Source organism: Staurois parvus, unplaced genomic scaffold (assembly GCF_062004578.1).
Source record: "Staurois parvus isolate SC_StPar_1 unplaced genomic scaffold, SC_StPar_1.0 ptg000629l, whole genome shotgun sequence".
Lineage (NCBI taxonomy): Eukaryota > Metazoa > Chordata > Amphibia > Anura > Ranidae > Staurois > Staurois parvus.
This window is the reverse complement of record NW_028318425.1, coordinates 1-21752: the sequence shown is the minus strand read 5'-3', so window position 1 is coordinate 21752 and position 21752 is coordinate 1. Positions and strand designations below refer to the sequence as shown.

Here is a 21752-nt window from a genome sequence, read left to right as displayed (position 1 = left end):
ACACCATAGAGTTCGATTGGCATGTGCCATTGAACACCAGAATTGGCAGGACCGCCACTGGTGCTTTGTGCTTTTCACAGATGATAGCAGGTTCGCCCTGAGCACATGTGACAGACGTGAAAGGGTCTTGAGAAGCCATGGAGAACGTTATGCTGCCTGTAACATCGTTCAGCATGACCGTCTTGGTGGTGGGTCATTGATGGTCTGGGGAGGCATATCCATGGAGGGACGCACAGACCTCTACAGGCTAGGCAATGGCACCCTGACTACCATTAGGTATCAGCATGAATTCCTTGGACCCATTGTCAGACCCTACGTTGGTGCAGTGGGTCCTGGATTCCTACTTGTGCACAACAATACCCGGCCTCATGTGGCAAGAGTATGCAGGCAGTTCCTGGGAGATGAAGAAATTGATACCTTTGAATGGCCCCCATACTCTGCTGAACTAAATCCAATAAAACACCTCTGGGATATTATGTTTCGGTCCTTCTGACGCCGCCAGGTTGCACCTCACTATCCAGGAGCTCAGTGATACCCTGATCCAGATCTGGGAGGAAATACCCCAAGACACCATCTGTCGTCTCATTAGGAGCATACCCTGACATTGTCAGGCATACATACAAGCACGTTGGGCCATACAAACTACCGATTACCATTTTGAGTTTCTGCAATGAAATTTCAGCAAAAGGGACTAGTCTGCTGCATCATTTTTTCACTTTGATTTTTGGGGCGTCTTTGAATTCAGTCCTTTGTAGGTTGATCATTTTCATTTCCATCAAACGATGGGGCATCCTTATGTTCCTAACACATTACCCACTCCATATCAGTATAGATATCCAGCATGAGATTTTTCCCCATTGAGATCTGATGTGTTTTCAAAAGTGTTCCTTTAATTATTTTGAGCAGTATAACTTCTGCAGCAAAAAAAGGACAAGGATAATACAGAAACACACATACTTGAAACTTTTATTAAAGCTGAGGAGAACCTTACAACCTCTGTTGTGTTTCCATTGCTGTCTGTGCCCCCACCATGGGAATTTCCTTTTGGTCATTTCACTTCCTGTTCCAGAGACAAAGCAGGATGTGAATGGAAATCTCCCCAAAGCTAAAGGGAATCCCTTCTTCGATATCTGTAGTAGAGACAAGTGTACCTATTGGACAATACACCTTTATTCACATTCTGGTGGGAACCTTTAAACTCTGCATTTCCTTTTCCCTGTTGTCCAGACAAGACAAACTGTCAGGGTGGATCTTCAAAATTGGCTCTAGTATAGACAGCAATATAAACCTGATATAAGTTATAATCTGTGTCCAGTCAAAACTAAAAGAAGGAGGGAAATGGAATTTTACTTTAAATATACCACCATCAATTAAAGTACTGTCCAAAGCAGCCAAATTCTATTCTGTTTCTGAAGCTTATGTTAGAAAGTGTCAATAAAGAATAAATAACTTGCTGTTGGCAACATCAACAGAAATATTTGCAAGCGGCAACACAAACATTTAGGCGTTCGGCACGCTGGATGTTTCTCTCTTTGACACTTCCTCCTGGCTGTGGCATTTTGGCAGAATTTTCATGTGTCAAGGCATTTAACTCATTTCACTGGCCATAACAATTTATTCTGCCCATTGAAATGCATTAACCCTTAAGCACTAAATGCGCCTAGTGTTATATACGTTTAGACGTGTTTTTTTTTCTGCCAAACCGCTGCTGCTCCTGAATGCGCTGGCAATGGGGATTTTTTTCTGCTTCATTAGAAAGAAAAAAAAAAAACACTGGACACCCCTAAGAGAAGCTGAAAATGCATCCAGTGTGCACATGAGGCCTTCCAGGACAGATTTAAAAATCACACTAAACATTCAATTAAGGTACCCCAAACTGATGACATTTTCAGGCCAAGATGGTTCAACAGATTAGAAAGGCTTGCCAGTAGCAGTTTGTCCAGAGATATAATCCCTTTCTCTTGTCTAAACCAAACACTTGTAAGACTAGAAGAAAGCTGGGCCAAAAGACATTGTGAAGCAGCAATGATACTAATGATGGGGCACTCTTCCTCCCATTGATACCAATTATGGGGTACTATTCCTTCCACTGACACCAATAATAGAGCAAGGTTCCTCCTGCTAACACCAATGGTGGGGAACTATTCCTCTTACTGGTACCATGATGAGGAACTCTTCCTCCCACTGATACCAATGATGAAGCACAATTCTTTCCACTGGCACCAATGATGGGGAACGATTCCTCCTACTGATACCAATGGTGAGGAATAATTCCTCCTACTGATACCTATGATGGGACACAATTCCTGCCACTGACTAATGATGGGACACTATTCCTCCTACTGATACCAATGGTGGAGAACTATTCCTCTATATGATACCAATGGTGGAGAACTATTCCTCCTACTGATACCAATGGCAAGGAATTATTTTTCCTATGGACACCAATGGCAGAGAACTTTTCCTCCTAATGATAGCAATGATGGAGAACTATTCCTCCCACTGACACCAATAATAGGACACTGTTCCTCCTGCTAATACCAATGGTGGAGAACTATTCCTCCTACTGATACCAATGGCAAGGAATTATTTTTCCTATGGACACCAATGGCAGAGAACTTTTCCTCCTAATGATAGCAATGATGGAGAAGTATTCCTCCCACTGACACCAATAATAGGGCACTGTTCCTCCTGCTAATACCAATGGTGGGGAACTATTCCTCCCACTGACACCAATGATGGAGCACAATTCCTCCTACTGACACCAATGATGGAGCACAATTCCTCCTACTGACACCAATGATGGAGCACAATTCTTCCCACTTACACCAGCGATGGAGCACAATTCTTCCCATTGGCACCAGTGATGGGGAACTATTCCTCCTACTGAACACAGATGCTATGTATTTTTTTTTTTTTTACTTCCAATGACTACCAAACTTGATGCATTTTCTACCCCCACTAGCTACTATCTGCCCCCCCTAAAGTCTGAAGGACTATAAACTGACCGCTTGTTTAGAAAGTTTGGAGACCTCCGCTATAAATGATGAAATGGAGCCTTTCTATATGGACTTCTTTAGGGGAGACCTAATAGAGTATTTAGGAAGGAAGGACAGACAGAGGTGGCTTGCATTTTTTAGCTCTGCATCATTCTACGCAGTTGTAATAGAGTGTGTTTAGCTGTTTCTTTGCAGCCCCCTATCCATTAAACTGCAGGAAGTGTTCTCCTTTATTCCAAACTGCCGCTTTGAAAGTGCGCACACGCAGGACATCATTATCCAGACGGCCTCACCACAATTTCCTGTGTCTAATCATTAAGAGAGATGAGCGCACAGCCTTTAAATAGACTGCGCAGTCCCGCTGTCACACAGCTGTCTCCATTCAGGAACGAAACGCTTTCTTGCACGGCTACAATGCAATTAAGTTCCGTTCTTGCGAGGACTTTGCTGAGTAACGTTCCTTCTAGTTTCTGCAGTCATTGCGAGGAAAGCAAATGAAACAGCATTTATGCTTTTTGCCTTTTTACAGTCCCTTCTGGTCTTTATAAAGGGCCTTTTTGAAACTTTACAAAACTGTGCAAATTAATTCTTGTCACAATATACGGCAACTGTTTTGTTACAAAAAGGGTTTATTACCGTAAATACCCTTCCTTGAGCTCTAGTTCAATGGCTTTGCCTAGACTGAGATGAGGCCTTCAGTCTGCTGCAGGCAGGCGGAGGCATTCCTCAGACAGCAATATTATAACTTTGTAGCCTGTCACAAGACAAGAGGCTGCAGCGGGGCCTGATCTGTGTTGTGTATTTGTGAACACCGCAAGGAACTGCACAGCCACCAAGATTTACATGACATTTTTGTGTTGGCATCTCAGTCCAGGAAGTAGATGGTGACCCTGGATATAATGCCTGAACAGTGGTGCCATCCTTCTGAAGAGAAAAGCAGAAGAAGGTATTGTCAGGGGGAGTACCATGCGCTTCGTGAGAATAAATAAATGCCCAGAAGTGTTGCCCTGACACATTACTTGGCAGAATGGTTTAATGCGCCTTTTACTGCATTGTTTGATGATGCAGGGATGTTGAATTCATATCGCCCGACACCCAGGACATGTAGTTATGGGAGCCAAGCAGATAGGTTTTTTTCTTACCTTTAGCCCTGCTGCAGGCAAGGGCTAAAGGTAAAAAAAGAGCTGCAGGCTCTCTGTTGAGAGATTCCTGGCTATGGAGGCTGGGAAATAATGTAATGCAGTGCGATGTGCACTGCATTACATTCAGGGGAGCACAGGGAAGACATTGTATGTCTCAATAAAGAAAACCTGTCACCAAATATCATCACATTTGGGACTTTGTCCCCTATGTGATGATAAAAAAAAATTGTAAAAATGAAAGTTACACCCAAGCACATACTATCCCCCCCAAAAAAAAACTGAGACCCCTACATAAATGCACGTACAAACGTAAAAGCACAAGCTGGGGCGCCTACGCATGAAAACGTCAATTGCGATACACGTCACATATCGCCACGCACACAAGAATGAGAGCAATAATTCTAGCAGCAGACCTCCTCCGTAATGCTAAACTGATGAACTATAAGGACCTTTAAAACTGTCACCTATAGAAAATATAGGGTACTGAATTTCGTCACCATTTCCCAAGCGCGCACAAATTTTAAGGTTTGACAAGTTGGATATCTATTTACTGGGTGCAATTTCATCTTTTATATTTAAAAAAAAATAGGGTTATATAATTGTTTTTTTTGTGCCCTAAAATTAACTTACTTGCATATTACCATAAAATTTCAGTAAAAAATACAACATAAAAAATTGGAACTACCGCTATTTTATTTTCTAGGGTCTCTGCTTTCAAAAAATATATCCTGTTTTTGGGGGTTTTATGTAATCTTCAGGCCTAAAATGATTTTTTAAACTTGTGGCAGAAACATCTCTGCCAGAAAAAGGGATAAAAGATAAGTCCGACACCCCCCCCCCCCCTTTCCTGAGGAGCAGCCAATTGGTGCTCAATACACTGCAAGGTCTCTCCCCTCTTAGCTAGTCCCTGGGTGCGGTGCTGGAGACAGGCAGGGAGGGGAGGAGGAGATACACAACGCAATGTTAAAAATATTAAACATTTAAGTCTCCATAAACCCTCTATTTTATTTTTAAAAGCCCCAGACATTCCTAAAAGCACCTCAGATTTAAATACGATTTTGGTTAAAATGTAATTTTTTTTTTTATATCTGGACAAGTAGATTGTCATGAGAGACAAGTAGATTGGGACACCGATTTTAGTCCCTGGACAAGTAGTTTTTTCAAAAAATTTCCACACCCCTGTGATGTCTATGTTCTAAAGCATAAATACACACCCAGAGACAACTGCAGCATTCCAAACACAATATTTAGTTTTCTACATTTTCTTTGCCTCTGCTGGAATGAGTACAATACTGGGAATAAAAGGAAAGGCCATAGTGCTGCCCAAAATTGGCTGTTTGAAATCATATGAAACTGGGGATGAGCAGGCCTAAATATACTTATGGATGGGCTGTCTGCTTTTAGCAGATTGTGATGTTTCTCTAGTGACTACTTGAGTGCAGTGCAGCATAATTATCCTCAATTAGGTCTCAAGACAGTGGACATTGGGGGGTGGATTAATCACTTGCCTATGATGAATAAAATGGTGGGTGTTGAACTTTTTTTATGTCGCATGGTATTTCCACAGCCATTTTTGTGAAAAAAATACACTCTGATGAATTTTAGTGCACACATACACAATATAATACTCCATTTCGTGCAATATAAAAGATGTTACGCCCAGTAAATACATACCTAACATGTCACAATTTAAAATTACATACACTAGTGGAACAGCACACAACTACAATACCTAAAAATCTTTATAGGAAACACTTTAAAAGCCTTTACAGGTTACCAGTTTAGAAGTACACTGGAGGTGTGGTGTTAGATTTCTTGCTCTTGCTCTGACTTTCGCAATGATACCTTACATGTGCGATGCGATTGCTGTATAGGTATGCATGCAGGACCGAATCGTGCATTCACCTTTTGTGCTGGAATATAATGGGATGGGGTGCGTTTAAACAATTTTTAAAAAATTTATTTTATTTGAATTTTTTAGTTTTTACACTGTCTCTCTACATTTTTTTCATCACTTTTGTTGCTGTCACCAGGAATGTAACCATTCCTCATGACAACCAGCAGTGACAGGTTCTCTTTACTGGAAACCTATGGGGTCTGCTAGATCCCAGATGTTTTCTCTGCCCTTAACAGCATCAGATCAGACCAAGGTCAGTCTGATCCGATGCTTGTACCAACCGGCAATGGCCTGTAAACAGAAGACCGAAATCGGAAGTGACAAAATACTCGTCGCTTCCGGTTTTTAACACCATAGAGATGGTCGGGGACGATCTGGTCCCTGTGGAGCTCTATTGTAAGCCAGTGGAACTATTGACTATGGTGACAGGTTCCCTGATCACTCGGGAGAGCTTGGAGAGGCACTAGAAGACAGCACCTGTAAAAGCAATCCAGTGGCTAGTTTGCCACTAGGATGGCTTTTACATTGTAGAGAATCGCTTGCTGAGCAAACAATACCGGGATGAGTCCTGTAGCTGCAGGCATCATCCTGGAAGAACCACTGAAAGTCCAAGATTTCATATGACATCCTACAGGCAGGAAGAACGTGTCTGAGACTAGTCCTGTCTCAACTGGTGCAACTGCCCATTCCAACCAGTCAGCTTCTATATTTCATTTTTTACACACAGCTTAGAAACTTGAGAAGCTGAATGGCTGCACTCCAGTTGAAACAAAGCTGGTTTCCGACACTTTTTATTAATTCCCTATGCACCAAACAGGTGTTTTCTGCCTCATTCTTGCAGCATTCTTGTGTCCTATACTGTACTGTGTACACTGCATATAGCTGAATGGAAACAATGCAATGTTTACAGTGTTCTGCAATGAGGGCCCCTGAAACACAGGGAATAAAAGCGGCAAAAAGGTTCTAATTCCAAAGCAGATAAAGTATGTTTAGTGCTCTACAACATGCTGATATGCACATAGAACACTTTGCGTTTATCTAAATAAAAATTGGCTGTGCATATACTTTAACCACTTGCCCTCCAGAGGATTTACACCCCTTTCTGACCAGGCTATTTCTTGCATTACGGCGCTGTTACTTTAACTGACGATTGCGCGGTCATGCAACGCTGCACCCAAATGAAATTTACGTCATTTTTTTCCCAGGAGTAGAGCTTTCTTTCCGTGGTATTTGATCGCCAGTGTGGTTTTTATTTTTTGCGCTATAAAAATGTCAACAATTTTGAGGAAAAAAACGTTATTTTTGAATTTGCTATTACACATGTCCAGTAAGAAAATGTAAAAAATCAAATTTAGTCATAAATTTAGACCAAAATGTATTCTGCTACATGTCTGCTAAAAAAAAAAAAAAAAAAAAATCTCAATACGTGTAAAATAATTGGTTTACGTGAAAGTTATAGCGTTTACAAATGGTGGTATATATACTGGAATTTTTTTCCTTTTTTTTTTTTTTTCTTTTTACTAGTAATTGCGGCAATCAGTGACTTATAGCGGGACTGCGGTGGGCATTCTGACAAGGGAAGGGGGGGAGAGGGGGGGACTGGCTTGGTGTCACTGACATCCCCAGTGACACCAGTACAGGGATCTGTGCTAATAAAAAGCACTGACACTGTACTAATGGCACTGGGCAGGAAGGGGTTAACATGTGGGGCGATCAAAGAGTTAACTGTGTGTTGTGTCACAGCAAGCTGTGTCTGTGCTTTCAACTGTAAGCACACTGCTTTGTATGGCTCTGCTATGCAGAGCCATACAAAGCAGTGTGCTGGAGCTGACAGGGTAGAGAACTGTATTATTTACACACAGTTCTCTACCCCCGTCCGTAATACTCGGCGATCACCAGGTGCTAGCGAATAATCACTGTCCGGGACCCGGTGATTGACAGCCAAGACCGCATGTGTGCCCCCTACCCAGAAATGCTAAATCACGTGTATTTTACACACCCCTGCAAAATCATGATTTTACACACCTCTGCCTTCCTGTAGCAGTATTTCTGCTATAGGGCGGCGGGAAAGCGGTTAATAACTGAACCACTAAATCGCAACGTCCCCTTCAGCTGCAGTCGAGAGCTGCCCGCACACTAAACCGCTGCGGTTTAGTTTGCGAGACAGTGTGAATGGTCCCTAACGCAGGCCATACATGGGTCGAATTCCAAATAATTTTCTTTAGAAATCTGAAATTTTGTAATCTGATGATGCCACCATTGATTTCGAAATTCGACCAACTAAGTCACCTCATGTTGCTACAGACAAGAATTTTCATGGTCAAGAATTTTCTTTTCTTTCCAGGTCACAGCTCATTTCTTTTTCAATTACATTTCTCTCATGATTCTTCCACCATTGATTAGAAATTAATTTGTTTCTCAAAAAATTTCCAAGATGCCTGATCACTCAAATCCGATATTTGCTCGAAAATCAGCCGTTGCTGTGGTAATGGTGCAGAATGCGAACAAAAATTCTTAGAAAAGGTGTTCGAAAGAAAATTCTTTCAGAATTCTACCCGTGTATGGCCGGCTTTACAGTTCACTTTCATTAGAAAACAGCCACAGTCTGAGTATAAAAGCCTGTCCCTTGCCAGCATGTTGCAGAGAAGGACCCTTGCTCTTTGTGGAAGCGGTGATCTTCCTGTAAAGGTACAACTGTGTCCATGCTGAGTTAGACCTACAGCTGTACAATCAGCAGGGCACATGAGACCACTGTTTTCACACTGTGAGCAAGGATCCTTCTCTATAGCATGCAGGCAAGGAACAGGCTTTTCTACTCAGGCCATAGTTGGCTAAACAATCTGTAGAGTTAGCTTTGCAGCTAATTGTAAGACTTTAGCAGATTTAAACTGAAAATTCAGTTAGGTTTTAATATATACATTTCTAAAGCATCCTGTGTGTGCATGACGGCTCTTCCAGTTCTTCTTCAATTAGATTCTGCTGGATGACCTTGGTGGGAAAATGTCACAATGCGATTGGTTGGATTCCCGTACGCTCTTTATTTTGACGTTGCAATCGCAGCTGAGCCTGATGACTTTACAAATGAATCGTAAAACATCCCAGGGTCACCGAGCAAGCTGCAATAGAGAGGGATCAATATAGCCTTGAACCTCTGCCCCTACTACAGCATTGTATACCAGGCTGGTAGTAAATGCATTAAAGTGTTTGTTAGGTAAATTAAAAAGGTAATTCTGCTGTGAAAGTGGGACAGGCGGCAGTGCTTACACCACAAATCTACAAACTGCGGAGTTAAATGGTGATCGATATTCTAACCCAGGGGTGAGGGTTCAGAGAGAACAATCACCAAAGGTATGCACACTCCAGAATAAAATATATCCTCTGGAACAGTGAATGCTGTTTTTCTGAACCTTAATGCAATAAACAGGATTCAACTCCATTAGAACTGCAGAGTGAGTTGAGAGATCCTTTCACTAGACCATTCATGTCATCAACATGTGCATTGAACATAGTTTATTCATGTTATTTATTTGTAAAAGCCTTTTTTGTGTAGATAGCCACTAGTCCTGGGACTACTGCTGGGTTCTGCCATTTTGGATAGCATGTCAGCAGAACCAGAACACTCAAGAGACACTGTATAGAAGGGATCTCCAAATGTTTTAGGACTACATCCTGTATTTTAAAAATATTTTTGGCTGAAAAAAGTCTTGTAAATGAATGACTATCATTTTTATGAATGAATAACACCTCCTCCCCTTACTGCCAGAAGTGCACAGCAGGGTCTGCCCGTACCACAGAAGTGCACAGCAGGGTCTCCCCTTACCGCCAGGAGTGCCTGGCAGGGTCCCCCCCTTTACCACCAAGAGTGCCTGGCAGGGTCCCCCCCTTTACCACCAAGAGTGCCTGGAAGGTCCCCCCCTTTACCACCAAGAGTGCCTGGCTTGGTCCCCCCCCTTTACCACCATGAGAACATAGCAGGACCTCCTCCAGTAGTGCCAAACAGAGTCCCCCCCCCCCCCCCCCAGGAGTGCTCAACAGTACTCCCCTCTTACACCAAGGATTGCCCAGCAGAGTTCTCCCCCTTACTGCAAGGAGTGCTCAACAGGATCCCCCTTTACCCCCAAAAGTGGCTATCAGGCTCCCCTCTTACCCCCAGGAATGCCCAGCAGAGTCCCACTCTTATACCAAGGAGTGCTCAGCAGAGTTCTCTCCCTTACTGCCAGGATTGCCCAGCAGGGTCCCCCTTTTACCCCCAGGAGTGCACAGCAGAGTCCCACTCTTATTCCAAGGAGTGCACAGCAGAGTTCTCTGCCTTTACTACCAGGAGTGCCCAGCAGGGTCCCCACTTTACCCCCAGGAGTGCCCAACAGAATCCCCCCAGGAGTGCCCAGCAGACTCCCCTCTTATCCCCATGAGTGCCCAGCACAGTCGATGCCCCCCCCCCCCCTTTACACCCATGGGTTCAATGGCACATTGTAAGTAAATAGAACTTCATTTATAGAAAGTAAAAAACACTGCAGGTAAGCATTATATTTGTGGTGCTTTTTATCTGCAATTTGGTACAGAAGTTGATGATCGGGTCTCTATAGAGATAAGATTACTGGCAGTGAAACTGTAGGAGGTCATATCTCTTGGCACTGTCCACTCACCCTTCCCAAATTTTCTGTGAGTCCGCCTGAGCATTCACGGTGAGTTATGTTTACTAAGGCTCAAATCCAGCAAAAATGGTTTTTCATTCCCCCTTTCGTTCCTGTGATAGTGACATCATCTGGCACAAGTTTGCCATTGAGACAAAACTTTTTTCTTTGTTCATACGAGATAGAGCAGAGAAGGGTTAGAATATCCATTTGCTCTGTGTATCATAAACAATTGCCTTTTAATAAATACAATCCTTTTTCCTCCCCCCCCCCCCCCTTTTTATCACATCTTGGCTCCTCTGATCTCAAGCAGCCTGTTTGCTGCTGCTTCCTGTCTACATGCACTCCAGCAATTAGCTGCTTGGCATTTTTTAGGGAAGTTTACGCAATGAAAACAGTGATCCATGCTTGCATAATGTGTGTTGAAATAGTCTCTTGTAGTCTCCATTGGAAGTTCATGTGACAAGGTGACAATGCAGGAGAACAGGGAGGAGAGCATTGTCACCCACTAACAGCAAGTGTCTGAAGTAGGATCTTCATGGCAGGATCAGCAGGATTATAATGAAATCTGTAGATTTAAAAATACATTAAACTATTTTTGATAAGACCGTAACATGATAAAGCATATATAAGATATTAGTGATTGGGTTTATTTCCACTTTAAAGCAGTGGTGTCGCTATGGGGGGGCAGACCGCACCCGGTTAACACCATCAAATAGGTATATGGGCTATGATTGGAATGAGGTGACAACAGAGGAGGAACTATGACCTCTGAGGAGGAAGCATGACCTCTGAGGAGGAAGCATGACCTCTGAGGAGGAACCATGACCTCTGAGGAGGGAGGACATGAATGGTTCTGTCTGCTCGGCCTCCCCTCCCCAATTGCAGGACAAGTCTGGCTCGCTGCTCCTCCTAGATTTACTGACGTCATCACGTGGCATGTTCTCCCTGGTAACGAGCGGTTGTTTACTAGCCAGAGCTGGACGGAGTGATGATGGCTGGGGGAGAGCTGAGAGACTCTCCTGGGGAAGAGGGGTGCAGGGGAATTGTATGCAATGTGAGAGTGTGGGGTGCAGGGGAATTAAAATTGAAGGGGGGGGCAGCAGGGAAATTAGAATTGTGGGGGAAAGGTTAACATGCTGGGTGTAAGTAATACCAACGAGCAGTTCCCACTATCTGAGAGGGTCCACTGAGAGGTCTGGAGTACGTTCCCTGGGTATACCAAGCACCATCGGAGAGCCACATCCCCACCGTGTTCCAGATGACCACTAGTGCCCTTTATATTACATGCGTCGTATTATTGTTCATCCGGTGACTGCAAGCACACCCTTTTTTCCTTATCACGGATGTCACGAGCACCTTATTATTATCATTCGATGCAAGTTTAATGGGAATGATTGATACCTTCCATACTTGGGAATACTGACGCACCTTTTGAATACTTCAATGAACTTTTATATATTTATATATCACTTTTATGCAATTTAATGTGTTAACATGAGACGATATACTGTTGTAACTTTATAATTACTTACCGTCTTCATTAAGACATCACATTTATAACACTAGCTAGCGCATAATTTTGCACGCTTATTATCACTTTTCCACTTCAATATTTTTTTGAGCGCTGCATCTTGATTATATATGTATGTTTTAGGATTTTAGGGGTTTCCTTATGCAAGCTGCTTTTTTTTTACCATATTTTAGGAGCACTCGTTTTATTACCTTTATATAATTGAAGGGGGGCTGCAGCAAAATTATAATTTGAAGGGGAGACACTTCAGGGGAATTATAATTTGGGGGGGGACAGGACATAGGAGAATTATAATTTTGTTGGGTGGAGGGTAAATATAATTGAAGGGGGTGGGGGCTGCAGAGGAATTATATGTAACAGGGAAGCATATGTGAGGTGTTATAATGGGGAGGGGGATTGTGGGGCAGTTACAGTATAACAGACCCAGGGCAATGTGGGGTAAACAAAGAAAAAATGTTTTACTTGTGCTTTAAAGCTGAACTCTGGGGAAAATAAAGATCCTCCCTTGCAATGGCTGTGCCTTTACACTGCAGTGGTAAAGATTCATTTAGGTCTGGGATACCAGAAAAATCAGGTGTACTTACCTGATCCTCTGCTCCCACCATACTTCTCTGCAGCCACTTGTCCCCTACGCCCAGCAGCTGCAGGTCATCTGACTTCATCAAGTACAATGTGGAGCCTATAACCTAGAAGGGCCACTCCACAAACCAGAACATAGCGGAGTAGATATGCATTTCTTGGTACCTTAGATGTACACATAAGGCAGCCCCACTGCAAGGGAGGGTTTTTGTTTTCCCTGGAGATGAGCTTTAACTACTTACATTTTGAGGCAGAAGGCAAAAAAGGGCTGTGTACAGGTCGGGACCCAAATATTTTATCTGAGCAATACGTGTGTGTGTGTGTGTGTGTGTGTGTGTGTGCCCACATGCCCATCTGTAGTACCACCCAGTACCTCCTGCCCTCCTCTCTGGAGAGGTCCTGGCAGTTTCAGGCCCTAATAAAGCTTTGCTGACCTTTGACTTCCCCTCTGAAGCCCATGTTTTGCTTAATTTACCGGACTGTCCTGTAGAGGATTATTGCGGCCTCAGCAGGGGGATGACTGAAGTCTGATCTCTCTCAAACAATTACAGAAATTCCTGTCAAAGCGGAGGTGGGGGGTGTTCTGAACAAAGAATGAGCCCTGCTAAGAACCTGCTGATTTCTGGAGAACAAGCCCTACACAGCCCCTGGAGATATGTTATTATTAACATCTTCATTTATATTGTGCTGACACTTTACTACAATGAACGAAGAGTCACTCACATTGGCTGTTGCACCCCAGGAGCTTACACTCTAATGTCCCTACCGCAGTCATATACAATTATTATTGTTCCTTTATAAAGCTTTGACATATTACACAGTGCTGTACAGAAAACGATGAGCTGGTCACATCAGTGTCTGCGCAGAGGAGCTTACACTCTAATGTCTGTCCACAGTCATACACTGTTATTAGACCTACATACAGCTCTGTCCTATTCCAGAGTGGTGTACAGAAAATGATCAGCCAGTCACATCAGTGTCTGCACCAGAGGAGCTTACACTGCAAAGCTTGACCGCAGTCCCACACTATTGTTATACATTTTATATAGCTCTGACGGATTCCTCAGCGCTGTACAGAGAACCCTGAGACATTCACATCAGTCTCTGTACCAGTAGAGCTGACACTCTAATGTTCTTCAAACCAGTAACACAATACACTATCATTATACAACACTGAGCCATTTGTATCAGCCTTTGCGCTGCAGAGGAGCTTACACTCGAGTACATCACAATCACATTGTATAATTACAAAGGCATTTATGTAGCTCTGACATATTCCACAGTGCAGTGTAAAAAAAACTGAGCAAGTCACATCAGTCTCTGCTCTAGAGGAGCTTACATTCTAATATCCCATCCTGACATATTCTGCAGTGCTGTACAGAGAACATTGAGCCAGTCACATCTGTCTCTTCTCCTAAAGAGCTTACACTCTTAACGTCCCACCACTGTCAGACACTATTATACATTAATGTAGGTCTGATATATTTTCACAGTGCTTTACACAGAACACAGAGACCATCATACCAGTCTTTGCACCAGAGGAGCTTACACTCTGTCAGCCCACAGTCACACATCTAGACATTTATATAGTTCTGACATATTCCGCAGTGGTGTACAGAGAATATTGAGGTGATCACACCAGTATCTGCACCAGAGGAGCTTACACTGTAACTTCCCCTAACAAGTATGTAGACCAGACAGGAGAGTCTAAAGTCCTTATCTGTAAATTTTGTCTCAGTGTATTCAAACAGATGCTTAGCATTTTCAGAAGGTCAGGTTGCTGTTGGCAGCTTTCATGACAGGTTACCTTTAAGTGATCTGTATAGCCATGTTAAAAATATTCCTTCCCGTGTCCATTGTATTGGCTTCGATAGTGAGCAATGTCGTTTATAACAACAAAACGTGGCGGCCTTTTTCCCCTCTGCTGTTGGCACCATTGACAGCAAGCTCCCTCCATCAGGCACCAGTATTGCCCACGTGTAATATGTGGGATGCAACATGAGGCTCCTGTGTTTTTAAACATGCAAAGTCACAGCCTTGCTGATTTGGCTTATTCAGGAAATCAATTCCTTTTTGTAACATGTCTCAGCAAATCATCATATTTTTTACTAATTAGAATTAAAACCAATTTATTTTTCTTTTTAGGGTGCTCATATTGGTGGGGGGGGGGGGTACTTAGACCTTCTTACAGGATTTATTGCTGTCTGTGTCCACACTAGGGATACTGACATCATTTGGTTTTTTCAGGATTTTTTCCTTTTCATCTGGTGATCCCGCCAGTAACACACTTCTTGTTCTACGTTGACAGTGCTGTGCTGTACCTTTTGGATAGCAGCATTTCCACCCTAGGACAAGAATACAGGACCCCCCTACAATTACAGACAGAGAAAGTTATCAGCTAACAATATTTCTGGCAAGATCAACAGTGTTTTATTTTTACGTTCATTTAATGGCTAACAAAATGCTATCAATGGTGTATAAATAACAGGCCAAGAGGGAACAAACGAGTTCATTCTTTGGGCTTCCATACACTTTATTCATTTAAACTATTATTTCTAATCTAAGAAGGGCACAATATCCTTTAAAATCATAGGACAGCTGTGTGTTCATTAAAACCGTGCTCCCCCTCCCCCTCTTCTCCCCCCCTCTCTCCCCCCCCTCTCCCCCCTCTCCCCCCTCCCCCCCTCTCTCCCCCCCTCCCCCCCTCTCTCCCCCCCTCCCCCCCTCTCTCCCTCTCCCCCCCCCTCTCTCCCTCTCCCCCCCCTCTCTCCCTCTCCCCCCCCCTCTCCCTCTCCCCCTCTCTCTCCCTCTCCCCCTCTCTCTCCCTCTCCCCCTCTCTCTCCCTCTCCCCCTCCCTCTCCCCCTCTCTCTCCCTCTCCCCCCTCTCTCTCCCTCTCCCCCCCTCTCTCCTCCCCCCTCTCTCTCCCTCTCCCCCCCTCTCCCCTCCCCCCCTCTCCCCCCCTCTCCCCCCTCTCCCCTCCCCCCCTCTCTCCTCTCCCCCCCCTCTCTCCTCTCCCCCCCCTCTCTCCTCTCCCCCCCTCTCTCCTCTCCCCCCCTCTCTCTCCTCTCCCCCCTCTCTCTCCTCTCCCCCCTCTCTCTCCTCCCCCCCCTCTCTCCCCTCCCCCCTCTCTCCCCCCCCCCTCTCTCCTCCCCCCCTCTCTCTCCCCCTCTCTCTCCCCCTCTCCCCCCTCTGTCTCCCCCCTCTCCCCCCTCTGTCTCCCCCCCTCTGTCTCCCCCTCCCCCTCTCTCTCCCCCTCCCCCTCTCTCTCCCTCTCCCCCCTCTCTCTCCCTCTCCCCCCTCTCTCTCCCTCTCCCCCCTCTCTCTCCCTCTCCCCCCTCTCTCTCCCTCTCCCCCCTCTCTCTCCCTCTCCCCCCTCTCTCTCCCTCTCCCCCCTCTCTCTCTCTCCTCCCCCCTCGCTCCTCCCCCCCTCGCTCCTCCCCCCTCTCTCTCCTCTCCCCCCTCTCTCTCTCCTCTCCCCCCCCTCTCTCTCTCCTCTCCCCCCCCTCTCTCTCCTCTCCCCCCCCCTCTCTCCTCTCTCCCCCCCCCTCTCTCTCCTCTCCCCCCCCCCCTCTCTCCTCTCCCCCCCTCTCTCCTCTCCCCCCTCTCTCCTCTCCCCCCCCTCTCTCCTCTCCCCCCCCTCTCTCTCAACAGTTTCAAGCTTTGTGTTCTTTCCCAAGTCAGTAGAAGAAAGATCTGATACAATGAGGAAGGTTAGTTGCATTGTATCAAATCTGTTTTTCACTGGTTTGAGAGAGAACAAAAAGCTTGAAACTGTTGCCACTGAATTTGTAATGTAAAATCTTAATCTAGGTTCATACTTGTGCAGCGCCAGACGCTGCCTGTAATTCACACAGGAATCACATCGCATTCTTGTGCAAATCACATGCAATGTCTGTGCGGTGTGCAAAAGGCGCAGGACTCTTTTTTTTCTCACACTTGATTTGCATCACATGAATGCGAATTCTGGCAGTCTCACTGTGTTTTGTGATCTGTTTCAGGGTGTCATTAGTTTAACATTGACACCTGCACCAGATTGCACTTCTTTTTTCTTTTTTTTTGAATAGCATAAGGGAGGGGGTATAACCCCCGTCAGTTTATTTTTTGCTATCTGAGTCCCATTGAGAGAATTTCCTTCACTTCCTATCCCATAGCCGAAACAGGAATGGAGAGGAAATCCCTGCAAATTAAGGGAATTTCTTGGAAACCCCAGGTCATGTGAACTAGTGTCCCCATTTGAAGTTTTTCCCTGTTACTTTTCTGGGGACAACCCAAAATTTTGGATTTTCTTTTATCTTCACTTTCAGTGATAATGGTAAACAGGACAAATATATAGAGGGTGAATCTCCCTATCAGGGACACAGACAGCAATAAAAACTGGCAAGGCATTCTAATCCATCTCCACTCTATCCAAAAGTTAAAAAAAACAAAAAACAAAAACGTTTGGTCTCTAGCTGTACTTTTAAAGTGGAACTTCATCCAAAAGGGAAAGTTCAATTTTTCTTCCTCCTCCCCCATCCTCTACCATTTTTTTTAAATATTATTTTTGAGGGGGAGAAAATGTCCCCCCCCCCCCCCCATGCCCACTTTCTTCAAGGACACATCACAGGTCCCAGGAGGCTGTGAGAACGATCAGAGGGCACAGTGCGGCTTGCGCATGCTCAGTGGGGAGCCGGCTGAGAAGTTGCATGGAGTCAGAGCCGGCTTCCCACAGTTTATAATGCCCATGGCGAGGACCTAAAAACCAGCGAAGAACCAGCCCAGGTGAGGACAGCGCTGGATCTTGATACATGTGAGTGTCTGTTTGTTAAAAGTCAGCATCTACAGTTTTTGTAGCTGCTGACTTTTGATTTTGGAAACCTGGCTGAAGTTCCTCTGTAAATAAGTTTCACCATAGTGCTGCAATCCCTTTGTGTATACCGGATCACTGGACCGGTCCTTAATTGATGAGCATCAGAGGCTGATCACCTAATGTGATATCAGATTTAAATAGCTAAACGGCGCCATCTGGTGATAATGCTTTTTTTTTTTTTTTGCACGTACAGAATTCTCTGTATAGTGGAGAGCACAGCAGCCAAAATATGAAGCTTAGAGCGGCAATAATCCTAAAAGTAAACATTTTATGTTGCACTTTACCAATTCTTAGAGGTGATGGCTGCATTAGTTTTCTTTTTTAGGCTTTCTTCTATTTTCATCTAACCAGTAAGTATGTTTCTTTTTCAAAAGAGCAAGCTCTCTAACAGATGTCAGTTACACAAATGAGACAAACCATTTAACACTGGCAGGAGTGCTTACATGATCAGTTTTATGTATTTATTTAGCACCCTTATAGTTTGCTGTAACTGTTTATAAAGTGTCAGCAGGAGTTTGGTTTTAGTTTGTTAGTGTGTTTAAATCTGCTAGTACATCTAACACTCCCCTCCCCCCAGACTGACAGTGCTACAGTCCAAAAGTGCTCCCTGTGCTCCTTCATCCACTCTAATATAGAAAGTGTGTTACTGGCCAGATTAGCAGGTGAAAACAGAAAAGAAAAAAGCCTTAAAGAAAATGCAGCCACTACATCGAATGATTGGTAAGCTGCAATATATTAACTTTTTGGTTTTGAGGTTTAATACTCTAAAGTTATTGGATTTCTTCTTCTAACCATAGCCTGACATGCCATTATTGTACAGGTCCTGCGTTCCATTCCCCCAGGGTTCTGTCTTTGTGGAGTTTACATGTTTTGTTTTGTGTGGGTCTCCTTGGATAGGCATCTGCCCCCGAAGGAGCTTACACTCCAGTGTCTCCACAACCCTCGTATAGACACACACAGCCTGAGGCTGTTTTAGGTACCCATATGTTTTTAGTTGTGGCAGCTGAGGCAGTTTTTACAATGAATACATACAGATTATTATGGTTTCCTGAGTAGTCACCGACTGTCTGGATATAACCTGTGATTTCCTTCTGTTATTAGAAGTACCAGCAGGACATGCCTCAGGAGCCTATAATGTGAACTCAGCTCATCTACCAAGTATCTGGTGTAATGTTGGGTTAGGATATCTCCTAGATTGTAAGCTCTAATGAGCAGGGCCCTCTGTTTCCTCGTGAACCATACTGTATTGTAACTGTAATGTTTACCTTCATTTTGTAAAGCGCTGCGCAAACTGTTGGCACAATATAAGTCCTGTATAATAATAATTATCGTAATATTAAAATGGCTCCGTGTTAGTGTGAGAAACTGGAACTCTTGTAAGAAACCCACACAAACACAAGGAGATCCATGCTGGTAATTTCATGGTGGGGATACCAGCGCTGTAATATTCATGTAGACAGAGTCATAGATGGACATGTACAGTACTTTTAAATAGATTTTAAGTAAGAGATAAGCAAATTAAAGCTCTAACACTTCTGTAGTGGTTACAGTAATAGTTTTCTTTTCACTTTTTTGAAGAATGGTTTAAATCATGTAGATTAAAGTGTTACTAAACCCAGGATTCACTATATCTGGTCTCCTACAGTACACAGAACATGTAAATGCAATTAATTTAGTAAATCTAAACTGCTAAACGCCTTTTGCTCATTAGCAGTATATAGCTGTCTTGTGACTTCTATCAGTGTGCAGCTGAGCACTGATTAAAGCTTGTAGGAGGAGTTTTCATTCTCCTCTGACTGTCCTGTGAAGCTGCATGGCTCCTGATCCTCTGTCTGGACAGTTCTCATTGCCCCGTTCACATAGACCCGCCCAAAGACGGAAAAAAAAACGAAACCTCTTGAGCAATATACACTAAACTGAGCATGTGCAGAGTGACTCCTAGAGCTTTGTACTATTAGCAGATGGATTGGGGGGTAGAAGAAGGGGAGAATCAGAGAAGACAGGTTCAGACAGCCTTTTTACACAATGCAGAGGATTAACCCCTTAGTTTCCACAGTGAGTATAACAAGCATGCTTTACTGCATATACAGACTGATTTTACTGTTGTTGGTTTAGTAACACTTTGAAGCTGACAGCTGTAAGTATCCATGTCAGTGCTTTATTAGTTTGCCTCTGCCCCTCTGTTGTACAGCTCAGCCTCTGGCAGGATCAACAGGTAATATAATTATGGTATAGGGGAGACGCAGAAAAACAAGGACGACTTGTTAATACTAGTGACAGACTGTATTATATATGTCATTTTAGTTTTTTTCTGGTATTCTATTTTATCACTGAGAATTGTACACCTTGATGCAGAATCATTGTGGGACACGATTGATCCCACCCACTTTTCATTGAAAAACGTAGCATGAGTGCTGATGTATTTTGTCGGCTGCTTTAGTAAGTTCCAACACTGACACTACAGATTGCCCATCCATGAGGAGACTTGTGCCTGTCTGGGCTTTGCTAAGCCAAGACGATGCCCTTTTTGTATTCTATAATTCTACGGAATAAGCCAGTAAAATATTAGTTATATGTTTATATATGAGCAAGCTGTATGCTATGGAGCACTCATGCGAATGTGCTCCTGAGCTGGATTATGTGTCCATAGACACATACAGCAGCTCGGCCCCACCCCTGCTCCCTTCTCACAGGATTTGATTGACAGCAGCAGGAGCTAATGGCTCCCACTGCTGCCTTTATTATGTAAGTGTGCCCATCAAAAAATATATGGTTACAATGTATTAAAAAAAATTAAAAAATTAAGTATTGGATTGGTAGGGAATGGTTAATACCCCTTTTGGGTTTTAACTGCTGTCTGCATCACATTCAACAGTCAACTGTAATTGCTGTCTGTGTTTTGCAGACCCCACGGGTAGTGAGGGGTAATCCACATATAGACAGTTGTCAGCAAAACCAGTGTCGACATTGGAAGATTTACCGTGAACGATAAAGTTTAGATTTGTACCACTTTCAGTGGACAATGGTCGGCAGGACATCCAATAAAAACCTAATGGGTTTTAACCTTTCCTAAACAACAAGGTTTTTTGTTTTTTGATACAAAGTAATGTTACTTTGCTTTTCCAGATGGTTGTAACACTTTTGTCTTTTTTCTCTTCAAGGTCGCACGGGTAGATACACTCTTATAGAGAAATGGAGAGACACAGAGAGACACTTGGCTCCCACGAAAATCCAGTGATTTCAATAAACAAGTGGGGTCAGTACGCCAGTGATGTGCAGCTAATTCTGCGACGTACGGGACCATCGCTCAGCGAAAGACCCACATCAGACAGTATAGCTCATGTACCTGAACGGACTTTGTACAGGCAAAGCCTGCCCCCTCTTGCCAAGCTGCGACCGCAAAATGACCGCTCCATAAAAAGGAGAGAGCCAAAGAGGAAATCGTTGACCTTTAGCGGTGGGGCCAAAGGACTCATGGACATTTTTGGCAAAGGCAAAGAATCGGAATTTAAGCAAAAGTTGCTTAATAGCTGTAAAACCACAGCGGAGGAACTGAAAAAGCTGATACACCTACAAACAGAGAAACTTCAGTCTCTTGAGAAGCAGCTGGACTCCAGTGAGGCTGAGATCCGATACTGGGAGCAGAAGTACAAGTCGAGTTTGGAGGAGGAAATCGGAAAACTAGAGCAAAAAGTCAAACGTAACGAAGTTGAGATTGAAGAAGAGGAATTCTGGGAGAATGAGCTTCAGATTGAAGTGGAAAATGAAAAGCAGCTGAAGGAGCAGTTGCAGGAGATGACCCAAAGGATGCTCCAGTGTGAGAACCAAAAAAAGGACTACCAAAACAAAATCCACACAATTGAAAGTGGCATTGAGGCAGAGAAACTACAGAGGGAGGTGCAAGAGTCCCAAATCAATGAAGAAATTGTCAGGGGGAAAATTGAGAAAATCAAAGGAGAGCTCGAAATCCAAAGTCAAGAAAGCCAACGACTGGAAAACGGCGGCAAGGCAGTGGAGAGGTCACTGGGACAGGCAGCGAAGCGTCTCTTGGTGAGTCAAGAAAACTTATTTCACTGGGGTCAAGAACAGAATCCAAGAGGTTGAGTTGTGTGGGCTA

General features: G+C 43.9%; 1 protein-coding gene across 1 annotated transcript in view; it reads left to right on the top strand.

The window, feature by feature from the left end:
• The window catches only part of LOC149449333 (ras association domain-containing protein 8-like), a gene marked incomplete at its 3' end in the record, with an annotated part of 107075 nt that extends 85390 nt beyond the window's left edge, over positions 1-21685 (top strand). Inside the window, 2 exon segments of the mRNA XM_089693355.1 lie at positions 20797-20856; positions 20859-21685. Of these exon segments, the coding sequence (XP_089549481.1) occupies positions 20797-20856; positions 20859-21685 (887 nt within the window).
• Positions 21686-21752: the final 67 nt, after the last annotated feature.